This window comes from Pipistrellus hanaki (genome assembly GCF_964339955.1).
Source record: "Pipistrellus hanaki genome assembly, chromosome: 1".
Taxonomy (NCBI): domain Eukaryota; kingdom Metazoa; phylum Chordata; class Mammalia; order Chiroptera; family Vespertilionidae; genus Pipistrellus; species Pipistrellus hanaki.
The window spans coordinates 128,064,668-128,077,553 of record NC_140503.1 but is presented as its reverse complement, the minus strand read 5'-3'; the positions used below and the strand labels follow the sequence as shown (position 1 = coordinate 128,077,553).

Below are 12,886 nucleotides of genomic sequence, written 5' to 3'. Positions count from 1 at the left end.
TTTCTTTTGCTGCTTTTAATATTCTCTCTTTGTCTTTTGCTCTTAGAATTTTAATTATGATGTGTCTTGGTGTGGTCCTCTTTGGATTCCTTTTGTTTGGGGTTCTGTGCGCTTCCTGGACTTATAAGTCTATTTCTTTCCCCAGGTGGGGGAAGTTTTCTGTCACTATTTCTTCCAGTATTCTTTCTGTATCTTGCTCTTTCTCTTCTTCTGGGACCCCCATAATTCTGATGTTGGTTTGTTTGAAATTGTCCCAGAGGTTTCTTACACTATCTTCAACTTTTTGGATTCTCTTATCTTCTTGCTTCTGTGGAGGAGTGTCCTCTGGCTCTTTGTGTTCCAAATCTTTGACTTGATTCTTGCGATCTTCCATTCTGTTTTTAGGATTCTGTATAATATTTTTTATTTCAGACAATGTATTCTTTATTTCTAGTTGATCCCTTTTCATATCCTCATAGGTCTCATTTATTTTATCTGCCTTTTCTAGGAAATTATTGAAAAACCCTATAAGCGTGGTTTTGAACTCTATATCCAGTCGCTTTTTGTCCTCCATTTCTTTTTTTTGTGATCTGTTCCCTTGTCTTGGCATTTTCACAACTTCCCTGAGTTGGTAGGATGGCTTTGTGTGCTAAGGTGTCCTATATGGTTGAGTGGGTCAGCCTCCCACTTACCTGAGGTGGACAGTCTTGGTGTAGCCCTTTGTGGGATGTGTGTGCAGTCTTGCTGTAAGCCTTGCTTGTTGTTGGTATCACTGGGAAGCGTTGATCTCCAAGCCAATTGGCTATGAGTATCAGAAGTGTCTCAGTTAGGAGAGTTTCTGTATTCTGCTTGGATGGGGTGGAGTCTCAGGGTGGCACAGCCAAGCTTTGGTTAATCCCGCAAGATTGGTTGCAGGCACGTGCACCTCTTTGGTATAGGCTCAGACAAGCTTTGGATTCCTGTCTGCCCCTCCCTAGGAGAGTCCTTTTGGCAGCGAACGAGGAAGCTAGCCACTGGAAGGGCTTCTGTGCTCCGCTTGGATGGGGCAGAGTCTTGGGTGGTGCAGACAAGCTTTATTCAGCCCCTCCCTATGAGGGTCTGGTTTCTGAGTTCCGCAGTAATGGCCGCTGGCTTCACACACCTCCAAGAGATCTCTGCCCACTGCCTGACAGTCTGGCCTCTCCCTGTCTAGGGCTGTCTATCAGAGCAATAGGGTGGTTCTGTTTTCCTCCCGAACTAAAAAGCTAGCCGCCACGCATTAGCTGTCCGCCTTCTCTGTGCGCAGGGAGTAAGCCAGCAGCAAATTTGGCCCTCTCCGCACTCCACGAGCAAGTGAACTCTGGCAGCCGCCTTTTGGTGCTCATAGTTCTCTGCACCTTCACAGTTCCTGAGGTTCAGCGCGCCTTCTCTCTCCTTCCCAAATGGTAGAGCCTCCTCTCAGCAAGCTGTCCAGCGCTTCAGGGCGATGTTTCCCCTGTTTTCTAGTTCTAAATTCAATTTTGTTGTGGTAGGCTGCATTCAGGTGTCTACCCTATGCCGCCATCTTGGTTTCTCAAGAATACTTTTTTTGGTGCCATTTCATAATCTTTATATCAACTTAGGTAAGTAGGTTCTTGAATAATATTTCTTCCAATGTTTCATTATGTCAATAAGATGCCTTAGAAACTTCTGTTTATATCAGCTAATCTATGGTAAAAAATTGGTTTTGTTGTATGTCATTTTGCTTAGTTCCAAGAACCTACTGATGATGTTAAGAACTAGCTGGGAGCTTTAGGTAAAACTGATACTTTGGCTTTAGTACTTAAAATGTATTAGCCTTAAAATTCTAAATGGGACCAATGTTTTTTTGTTTTCTCTGCTTCTGCCCTCCCCGTTTTCATCCAGTAAAGAGGTGTGTGGTAAGGGAGGATGGGTCTCTGCTTCCTAGGCCAGCTCTCCTCCCCCTGCATGTATGTTGTGTGCCTATGTTTATTAGTGATTCCTTTTTGTTTTGTTAATCCTCACTGGAGGACACATTTTCCCCATTGTTATTTAGAGAGAGTGAAAGAGTGGAAGGGAGGGTGAGAGACAGAGAGAGAAACATTGATTGAGACACATTGATTGGCTGCCTCCCACACGTGCCCCAACTGGGCCGGTGATTGGGCCTGCAACCAATGTATGTGCCCTTGACCAGAACAAACCTGACCCTAAGGGCCAATGCTTTATCCACAGAGCAAAACTGGCTAGGGCAGATTTTTTATTGCTGCGTTCACTGCTGTATACCTAATCTATACTAATAAAAGGTTAACATGCTAATTAGGGTGGATGTCTTACTGATGTCCTTCCAGACAAAGTTGCAGCAGCTGTGAGGGCTGAGATGTGGCTGTGAAACACACATGGGTGGCTTCAAAGAGCCAGATCACCTCCTGCAGAGGGAGGCCAGACTGTGGCTTAGGATGGGGGCCGAGGCAGAGGCAATTAGGGGTGACCAGGCCAGCAGGGGTGCAAGTTAGGGGTAATCAGACTGGCAGGGGGGCAAGGTAGGAGTGATTAGGCTGGCAGGCAGAGGCAGTTAGCCTAAACCGGCAGTTGGACATCCCCCGAGGGGTCCCAGATTTGAGAGGATGCAGGCTGGGCTAAGGGACTTCCCCCACCTATGCACGAATTTCATGCACTGGGTCTCTAGTCTATAATAATAAAAGCGTAATATGCTAATTAGACCAGATGTTTTTCTGGACTACCTTCCAGATGAAGCTGGGGCTGCAAGGGAAGCTGGGTCCTGGGTGCCAGAGGGAAGCAGGTGCCGGCAGTGGGGGGAAGGAAGGCCTACTTTTGCATGAATTTCATGCATCGGGCCTTTAGTATTTAGAATAAAGCTTGATAAATAGTAGTAAGTGTACAATAGATATTAATCCACCAATTGGATCTGAAATCCACCAATTGAACTGCAGAATTTTTTCTTACCACCAACAATAGGTGATAACACTGACTGGTGGGAATAGGACCTTTGTCCTTTACCTGTTGACATCCTGACAGAATACTAATGTGCACTGAAACGCCAAAAACTAGGTTTCAAGAAAGAAGAGTTCCCTAACTGGATGATTTATCCCTGCATAATTACTCTCGATTAATTTATTTGTAGGAATTACAGTTCAAATAATTTTCTTATCTAATTTTCCTCAGGTTCATGTGGATAAATTAGACATGTTTCGAAACATGCCTGACATTCTTCATCATCTTACCACAGACCGCAGCACTCAGATCCATGCTTGTCGCCATCCAAAGGTACAAAGTAAATTGTCTTTTATAGTGTTTTTATTTACTTATATATTTAAAAATAATTCTTTATTGTTGAAAGTATTACATATGTCCTCTTCTTTCCCCATTGATGCCCTTCAACCTGTCTCAGTCCCCTGCCCCAGACCCTCACCTCTGCATTGTCTGTGTCCATGGGCCATGCATATACGCATACAAGGTCTTTGGTTGATTACCTCCCACCCACACACCCGCCCCTGCCTTCCATCTGAGATTCCACACTCTGTTCCAGGCTTCCATGTCTCTGGAACCACTCTGTTCATTAGTTTATTTTTTACTTATATTCCACATATGAATGAAATCATGTGATACTTATCTTTCTTTGACTGACTTATTTTACTTAGCATGATATCCTTCAAGTCTCTCTATGCTGTCTCAAAGGGTAAAATATTCTTCTTTTTTACTGCTGCACTGTATTCCATAGAGTAAATGTACTACAGCTTTTTTTTATCCACTAATCTACTGATGGGGACTTGGGCTGTTTCTAGATCTTAGCTATTGTAAATTGTACTGCTATGAACATAGAGGTGCATACATTCTTTCTGATTGGTATTTTGGGTTTCTTAGGATATATTCCTAGAAGTGGGATCACTGGGTTAAATGGAAGTTCCATATTTAATTTTTTTAGGAAACTTCATACTGATTTCCAAAATGGCTACACTAGTCCACATTTCAACTAGCAGTGTACAAGGGTTCCCTTTTCTCCACATCCTTGCCAGCATTTGTCATTTGTTGATTTGTTGATGGTAGCCATTCTGATAGGTGTGAGGTGATACCTCATTGTTGTTTTAATTTGCATCTCTCTGATGATCAATGACTTTGATCATTTTTTTATATGTCTCTTGCTCATTGTATGCTCTCTTTGGAGAAGTGTATCTATTTAGGTCCTTAGCCCATTTTTTAATTGGATTATTTGTCTTCCTTCTGTTCAGTTGTATGAGTTTCTTATATATTTTGGATATTAACCCTTTATTAGATGTATCATTGTCAAATATGTTCTCCCATACAGTGGGCTCCCTTTTCGTTTTCTTGATGGTTTCTTTTGCTGTGCAGAAGCTTTTTATTTCGATATATCCCATTTGTTTATTTTCTCTTTAGTTTTCTTTGCCTTAGGAGATGTATATGTAAACATATTGCTACGAGAGATATCTAAGATTTTGCTGCCTATGGTTTCTTCTAGGATTTTTGTTGTTTCATGACATACATTTAAGTCTTTTATAACCATTTTGAGTTTATTCTTGTGTCTGGTCTAATTTCATTTTTTTACATGTATCTGTCCAAATTTCTCAAAACCGTTTATTGAAAAGACTGTCTTGACTCCATTGTATATTCTTGCCTCCTTTGTCAAAAATTAATTGAGCATAATGGCTTGAGTCAATTTGTTCTGTTCCATTGATCTATATGCCTGTTCTTGTGCCAGTACCAGGCTGTTTTGATTACAGTGGCTTTGTAGTATAACTTGAAATCTGGTATTATGATTCCTCCAACTTGGTTCTTTCTCAAGATTTCTGTGGCTATTTGAGGTCTTTTATGGTTCCATATACATTTTTGGAACATTTGTTCTAAATCTGTGAGCTATGCTGTTGGTCTTTTAATGGGATTACATTGCATCTGTAGATTGCCTTGGGTAGAATGGACATATATATATACACAACCAGAGAATTCGTGGATGGATAAAAAAAATGTAGATACATAATGAAACTCCTTTTTCTGTTGGACTTAGTCTTTGATTCCCTAATATCCCATAAATCTTATAATTGGCCAATTCCTTTTTTTCACTCTGAGTTTTCTCACATCCACAAAGTAGCTTAATTTGTAACCTACACCTGTAATTTCCCACACGGCTACTTGCTTTGAACAACCTCTAGCAGCTTAAGAGATTTCTTAAGTTTCATCGTGTCACAAATGCTGAGCAGAGCACAGCTCACAGAGCCCTGTGACAGCTGATAGGAAGCCTCAGAGGAAGCAGCACTAAAGGCTCCGGATGATGTGTGATAAATGAAGTGCTTGTGGTTTTGAAGGATCCTGATCTAAACATAATATTTTGGGGACAGTAGTCCCATTGTTTTTCAACCTTTTAAAGACACTTTTATTCTTTTCCTCCAACTTTATTTTGAAAAATTTAGAAACTATAAAGTTATGAGACTGGATTCCCCAGTCTGTTAACATTTTGCCACATTTGTAATCTCGCCCCTTACCCCCCACTCTGTAATCAGAACTGCCTCACTCTACCTCCAACCCATTTGAGGGTCAGTCACAGACTTCATGATACCTCACCCTAAACCTTCAGCATGTATCATTGGAGAAAAGATTCTCCTGTACAACTACAATACGCTTCCCACACTCCTGAAATTTAACACGGTTATGATATGATTGGGTATTTTATGGTCCATACAGTATTCAATTTTCCTAAATTGTCCATTAGTATCCCTTATAGCTGGTAGAGTGGAAACAGGGCATCTAGGATTTAATGAAGAATCATTAAAGATGTCTCTTTTGTGTCATTTAATGGAAGTCACATCTCCAACATTTTGCTTTTCTTCCATCACATTGATATTTTGGAGATTCCCAGCCAGTTGTTTTGTAGGAAGTTTCTCACTTTGGAATTAGCTGATTGTTTCCTCATGTCCCCATTTCTTTTTTCTTTTCTTTTTTTCATGTCTGAAAACTTATCTATTTCTTTTGTTATTGAGACCCTGCCTGCAAATATATTTGTTAGAGAAAAAAAACCTGCTTTCCTATATTTTTAATTTCTTTTCCTTTTTTTTAGGCAGAGGAATATTTTCAATGGAATAAGTTACCCTGTGGAATTACTTCCAAAAATAGAATCCCACTCCACACAATCAGCATTAAGCCATCCACGATGTGGTTTGGAGAAAGAACCAGAAAAACAAATGTAATTGTGAGGTAAGAAAGCACTGCTATAGGTCTTCTGAGAGAAATCCTGCTTTGAGGTAAACTGTCTGATTTATTTTAGTTTAAATGCAATCTTGTGTAAGCCTAAGAAGAGGATATCTACAATAATAAAAGAATAAGATACAAATTGACCGTACCTTTGCAATGCCCTCAGCCTATCAGGAGTATGCAAATGAAGCTAACAAAAATGGTGGTTAATTTGCATATGCAGGCGCTGAGCGGTGTGTGTGGGGGGGATGCTTGCGTGGTTGCCATGGTTATGATGCAGGTGTTCCGCACCGCCTCAGCCGCTCCAGCATGGAAAAGTGGAAAGGCGGCTCTGGGCCAGAGCAAAAAGGTGGCTCTGGGCCGGAGTGAAGGTGGTGCCAGCAGCCAGGGGAAGGAAGACCCATTCTTGAATGAATATTATAATATAAAAATAATATGCAAATTGACCCTAATAGCAGAACAACCAGTGGCTGTGATGTGCACTGACCACCAGGGGGCAGATGCTTAACACAGGAGCTGCCCCCTGGAGGTCAGTGTGCTCCCAGAGGGGGAGTTATGCTCAGCTACAAGCCTGGCTAATGGCTTTGAGTGCAGTGGTGGTGGCGGGAACCTCTTCCAATTGTGTGGCAGCACTAAGGATGTCTGTCTGACCACTTAGGCCTGATCCTCTAGGGAGCAGGCCTAAGCTGGCAGGTGAACATCCCCCAAAGGTCCCAGGCTGCTAGAGGGATGTCTGAATACCACCTTAGGCCCAATACCCTGGGGAGTGGGCGTAAGCCGGCAGGTGGATATCCCCTTGAGCAGTTCCAAAAAGTAAGAGGGTGCAGGCCGGGCAGAGGGACTCCCCATCTCTCCCTCCCCCGAGTGCATGAATTTTCATGCACCAGGCCTCTAGTGTATTATAATTGTAGAAAATAACTTCTGAAATTTAAACTAAAGAGAAGCTGATTCAAACTTGTATCATAGTTAATACCATCAGCCAGTATTTCCTGAGGCCCAGCTAGTTGGTAGATACGATGGTTGGAAACTGTGAATGTCTTGCTTGGCAAGAAGGTGGTAATGGCTTGATGTTGGAGGAAACAGAGCCCTTGAAGTGAAATATAGGAGTACCATAATGATTATCACTTTGGGGCAACTTTTCCTTAATATTAGCTGTTCAGAAAGTCTTCATATATTTATATTTCTGAAAAGAGTCCCTTCGTGTTCCAGGAATAAATTCTTAATTGTAACTTATTTTTGCTGGAATAGCCTAATGGAAATGCTTGAAATTAAGAACTTTGCTTAGTTTTGATAAGTGTCCTTTTAATTCTGTGTTTTCATTTCCCTTTAGGACTGGAGAGAGTTCATACAGAGCTTGTTTTTCTTTTCACTCCTCCTACAGTGAGGTAAGAGGATCTCATATACTCATAACCCTGTTGCCAACTGCTCAGCAGCCTTCAGGGTTGTGAGCAAGACTCCTTGAAGACTTGGTGTGGCTTTTCCTAAAGAAATGCAGGGGAAATATTTCAGTAAATGAGTACGTTAACTAAGTACAAATGAAATTGCTGTTATTACCTGTTTTCAGCCTAAACATTGAAGACTACATATATGATTAAAGTTTTCTTCCTGACTTGCTTCCTAACTCTAATTTAACTTCCCTACTTCAGTTGTATTGTTCATCTCATAAAAAAATCGTAAACATTATTTGAAGGAGTACTACAAATAAGATCTCATTATAGGCAGCCTTAATGTCCAGATTCTTGGGCTCTTCCAAAATTTGATTGTATAAAAATCCACTTTAAAAATACCCCTTGAATATTTAGCAGTGGGGAAGAACAAAAATGATTTGAGCTATAGACCTTGTCTTTAAGAAGGATGTAGTCTACTACATCTACACAGTTTTAAGAGGGTGTAAAATGGTTTTTTACATATAGAAAGTTGACTAGCTAGAATGGGAACTCGATATATGTAATTTATTTGCAAAATCATTATGCATGCCACAGTAAATGCTAGATAGTATCTAGCAAGAGATTGAGTAATTTAATGTTTGGAGGAAAGCAGTATAAAAGCAGGCTTTTTTTTTTTTTTTTTTTTTTTTTAACACTTTAAGTCATATATAATTTTAAATTTACCATTTTTGCACTTAAAAATCCATTTCCCTGATAACTGTTGTTTTTGTATTTGGGATACATGGATACAGCTCTGCAGCAGTGAGCCGTGGACGTGTTAATGATTTGAACAGGTGGATTCTTCCAGGACTCCAGGTAGTGGCATTCTTACCAAGTCAGCCATATTATAAATAATTCTTCATGTTATCAAAATATCACAATGACATCTCTGTTAAGTAACTGACCTTAACTTCCAGGTACAAATAGATTATCTGTGAGTAGCTTGGAAATAATTCATTTTGGTGGTATAATATTTCTTATTTATCAATTTCTTCTGACTCTTAAGTTGTTGTCAAAGTCCTTTCCTGATTATTTGTCCTTGGTGTAGCATCTCACTCAGCATCAGAGGCCCTTCTTCTTGATTGACAAAGTATCCTTTCTATGTCACCTCCAGGGAAGTCATCTAATCAGGGAAAAAGGACAGGGTAGGTCTTACTTTTTTAATCAGATCGACTTCTGTCTTATTTCTCTTCTTCAGTACAGTTAGTAGCCACGTTGGGAAGCACAAGCCTTCATGGGACTTTATAAAATTACCTCCCATTAAGGATGTATTTATTTCTCTGCGACTTGAGTAGAGATGGTTGACCCACTTCCTCTCTTCCCATTCTTCTTAGATCAGAGCCAATTATCAGACACATAGTGGGACTACTCTGAGCTCTGCTTAGTGTTCTTTCATAGTATTTGATGAGAGACTGACTTTCCTGAAAATTGGTTTAATATGCCCATATCCTATATATAGGACATGAACTATATTTAAAAATGTAAATAGTAGGTTTAAATATAATTTCCTGTCAGTTTTTTCTAAATACAATTGATCTTTGTTCATGGATTCCTTATTTATAAATTTTCCTACTCATAAAAATTTGTTTGTAAGTCCCAAATTAATACACTAAGTGCTTTGTGGTCATTTGCAGATATGCATAGCAGAGTGGTGAAAAATTGCAGTCACTCGCCGTGCACATTCCCATCTCACAGAAAAGGTTGCACAAGAGGTGTTTTGCCATTTCAGAGCATGAGCAGTTATTCTTTTTGCGGTCTATTTAATGCTGCATTTGTCATGTTTTTGTGCCTTTTGCTGATGATTTTACTGTTTAAAGTGCTGTCTAGTGTTCCTAAGTGTAAGAAGCTGGGATGTATCTAATGGAAAAAATACATGTATTTAATAAGCCTCATTCATTCTGGCAGTGCTGCTGTTGGCCATCAATTCAATGTCAATTAACCAACAATATATTTTAAGTAAGGTATCATTATTAAAAAAATTTTTTTTAAATTCATTTCAGAGAGTATGGGAGAGGGAGAAACAAAAATGATGAGAGAGAATCATCGATTGGCTGCCTTCACACTCCACACTGGGGATGGAGCCCGAACCCCAGCCATGTGTCCTGACCAGGAATCACATTGTGACCTCCTGGTTCATAGGTTGACCCTCAATTATGGAGCTACTCCAGTTGGGCAAATAAGGTATCTTTAAATAGAATCACACATAAAACAAAGCAATCTATTGCTTGGTTGCCAAAAACACTGTGACCAGAGGTTCACAGAAGCTAACCCTGCATTTCCCCTAGAAATAATTGTTCAGTGTTGGCTAATTTAGGATTCATGGTAACGTTATAGAATACTAGAGGCCCAGTGCAGGAATTCTGGCACAGGTGGGGCTGGCTGGTGATTGGGGTGGGGCCAATCAGGGCCACAGGAAGTTGGCTAGCTGGGGGAATGGCGATAGGAGGTTGGCTATGGGAGTGCACTGACCACCAGGGGGCAGCTCCTGAGTTGAGCATCTACCCCCTGGTGGTCAGTGTGTGTCATAGCGATCAATCGACTGGTCATTTAGTCACTTAGGCTTTTATATATATGGATTACTACTGTGAATAATGAAAAGGCATCATGTTGTACAAGTGAAAGGGGTTGCCCTAACTGTTGGGTGTCTTATCTCCTGTAGCCACTTCATCTCTAATTAGAACAAGTGAATTATTAGTGGTACAGGCTTGGCCTTACTTTCTTTCTTCTTACTCCCTTCAAAATCCTCCAATTTCTACCAGCCTCAACTGTGGATTTATTATGCAAATCATACAGGTTGTAGGCAGCTAAATAATGGTTTCTGCTTGTATGCCTGCTCTGAAAATATAAAGGAAATTATTTATGAAAAATATCTGGAGAATGGGTCTTTTTGTCTTTTCCCATCTTGATTAGGGTAGCCACCTTATTTTAATATGAAGTTATTGGTAATTCCCGGGTTCCTGCCTCCTTTGATTTGGTCCTTTATTTGAGAAAGTTGGATACTAATAATTACTTTATGCCTCAATCTCCCCATTTGCAGAAGGGAATAAATATATTTGTGTTCATTATCAGCTTTGCAATGGATAATTTTATTGAATGTTAAACTATGTACTAGGCAAAGCAATTTACATGCTTTAGTTCATTTATACTTTTAGATGAAGAATTGAAGACTTAGAAACTTTAGGTAACTTGACTGAGATCATAGGCTCACCAAGATCGAGTAAGGTGAAGCTTGTTTGGCGTTGCAGAGATGTTTTGAGGAATGGTGACAAATTTCCTCTGTTTAGCATTCTGAGCTTTGCAGGAAATCAAGGTATTCATGAAATTTTGCATGTAGTTATACTTGTTTCAGTTATAATAAACTATTACAACAAATAAAGCAACCTCAAAGATGCAATTCCCTTGGTATTGCTAACAATTATGTAGGTGGAAAGAAGTATAATTCTTTTTCTTTTTTAATTAAATTTATTAGGGTGGCATTAGTTAATGGACTCATATAAGTTTCAAGTGCACATGTCTATGATATAAGATCTGTATATTGCATTATGTGTCCACCTTGCAAAGTCAAGCCATCTTCCATGACAATATATTAGGTCCCATTTTCACCTCCCGATTCCCACCCCCACCTCTTTCCCTCTGGTAACCACCATACTGTTGTTTGTATTTTTGAGTTTCAGTTTTATATCCCACATATGAGTGAAATGTATGGTTCTTAGCTTTTTCAGACTGACTTATTGAGCTTAGCATCATATTCTCAAGGTCTATCCATGTTATTGCAAATGGCAGTATAGATCTTTTCTTATGACTGAGTAGTATTCCATTGTATATATGTACCACATCTTTTTTGTAGAATCCTCTATGGCAGAACACTTGGGTTATATCCCTGTCTTGGCCACTATAAATAACTAGTGGTCCAGTACATGAATTCATGCACATATTAGAAGGAATATTTTAATATCATTGTTTGCCCTTTCTCTATAATATAATTGTCCAACAAATTCATAATTGACAATAATAGATAGAAACACATGTGTGTGGTGTTAGTGAGAGATTTATATGTATCATGCATGAATGAGTCAACTTAGCCTTTATAGATGTAGAATAAACTTGCTTAATTAGACCTTTTTGGTTTAGCTAAACTTTTTCCAGCCCAATGAAGTACCTCACCTTCTCTTCCAAGTAATTATTAGCAAAACAGCAGTAAATATAAACACAAAGCAGATTATTATTGTAGATCATGCAGGGAGAACAAAAGGCAAAATATTTAACTGTAGCAGTGTTTGTATTCTGCACAATGAGAAAACCTGAAGTCATTTCCATGGTCCACCATTTCTTCTTTTCAGTCGGGTCAAGTTTCTAAACTTCCTAAATCTCTGTTTTCTGGCTAATGAAAAGAAAATAGGATTCTACCGAGTCTCCTGTTTACCTACTCCAGGACTTCTGTAAGATCAAATGAGAGGAGGCATGGGAAAACGCTTCATAGACATTAGGTTAAATTGTAAAATGTTTGTACCTTGATATAAAGCAAGTCGTGTTCCTGGGCTGAAGAAACTAAAAGGAGGCTAGTCGCCAGGGAGAGGAAGCCGGGCTTTGCTACATGACATTATTACCCAGCATCCATGGTGACTGTTTCCGGGCTGTGCTATGCCATTGGGTCTTAGCAGCATCGGCTGCAGTTTGGTGGGGTGTTGCTCCGGGGTGGGGCTGGGCCTGTGTCCCACTTGGGGGAAGCTGAATGTTGCTTTGTGGGTGCAGTGCCCTTACTCTGTAAATGGCCAGTGTGCGTCACGGGAGCTCCTGCATTGAGCATCTATCCCCTGGTGGTCAGTGCATGTCATAGTGACTGGTCGGATTGACACTTAGTGCATTAGCCATATATATATGTGCTGCAATGAACGTAGAGTTGCATACATCTTTGCAAATAAATTTTTTCATGTTTTTTTGGATGGATACCCAGGAGAAGGGTTGCTGGGTAATAACTATTCTTAAATTTTTTAAGAACCTTGAGGCTGTTTTCTCTAGTGGCTAAACCAGTCTACATTCTCACCAGCAGGGAATGAGGGTTCCCTTTCTTCACAATCTCTCCAACACTTGTTACTGCTTGCCTTGTTGATAAAAGCCATTTTTACAGGTATGAGGTGGTATTTCATTATACTTTTGATTTGCATTTCCCTGATAGGTAGTGAAGTTGAACATCCTTTCATATATCTGTTGGTCATTGTATGTCTTCTTGGGAGAGGTGTCTGCTCAGGTCTTCTGCCCATTTTTTAATTGGGTTGTTTGGT

The 12,886-nt window shown here is 39.9% G+C and overlaps 1 protein-coding gene across 3 annotated transcripts in view; it reads left to right on the top strand.

Moving 5' to 3' along the window:
* Positions 1-12,886, top strand: part of DCLRE1C (DNA cross-link repair 1C) — a 41,947-nt gene that overhangs the window by 17,660 nt on the left and 11,401 nt on the right. For 2 of the 3 annotated variants that reach the window (XM_084868394.1, XM_084868395.1), the window contains exons 9-11: positions 3,142-3,243; positions 6,044-6,180; positions 7,508-7,562. In XM_084868394.1, coding sequence (XP_084724520.1) covers positions 3,142-3,243; positions 6,044-6,180; positions 7,508-7,562 — 294 coding nt within the window. Of the gene's footprint in view, positions 1-3,141; positions 3,244-6,043; positions 6,181-7,507; positions 7,563-8,356; positions 8,421-12,886 lie in introns of all 3 variants that reach the window. The other variant, XR_014793550.1, reaches the window with a different exon arrangement.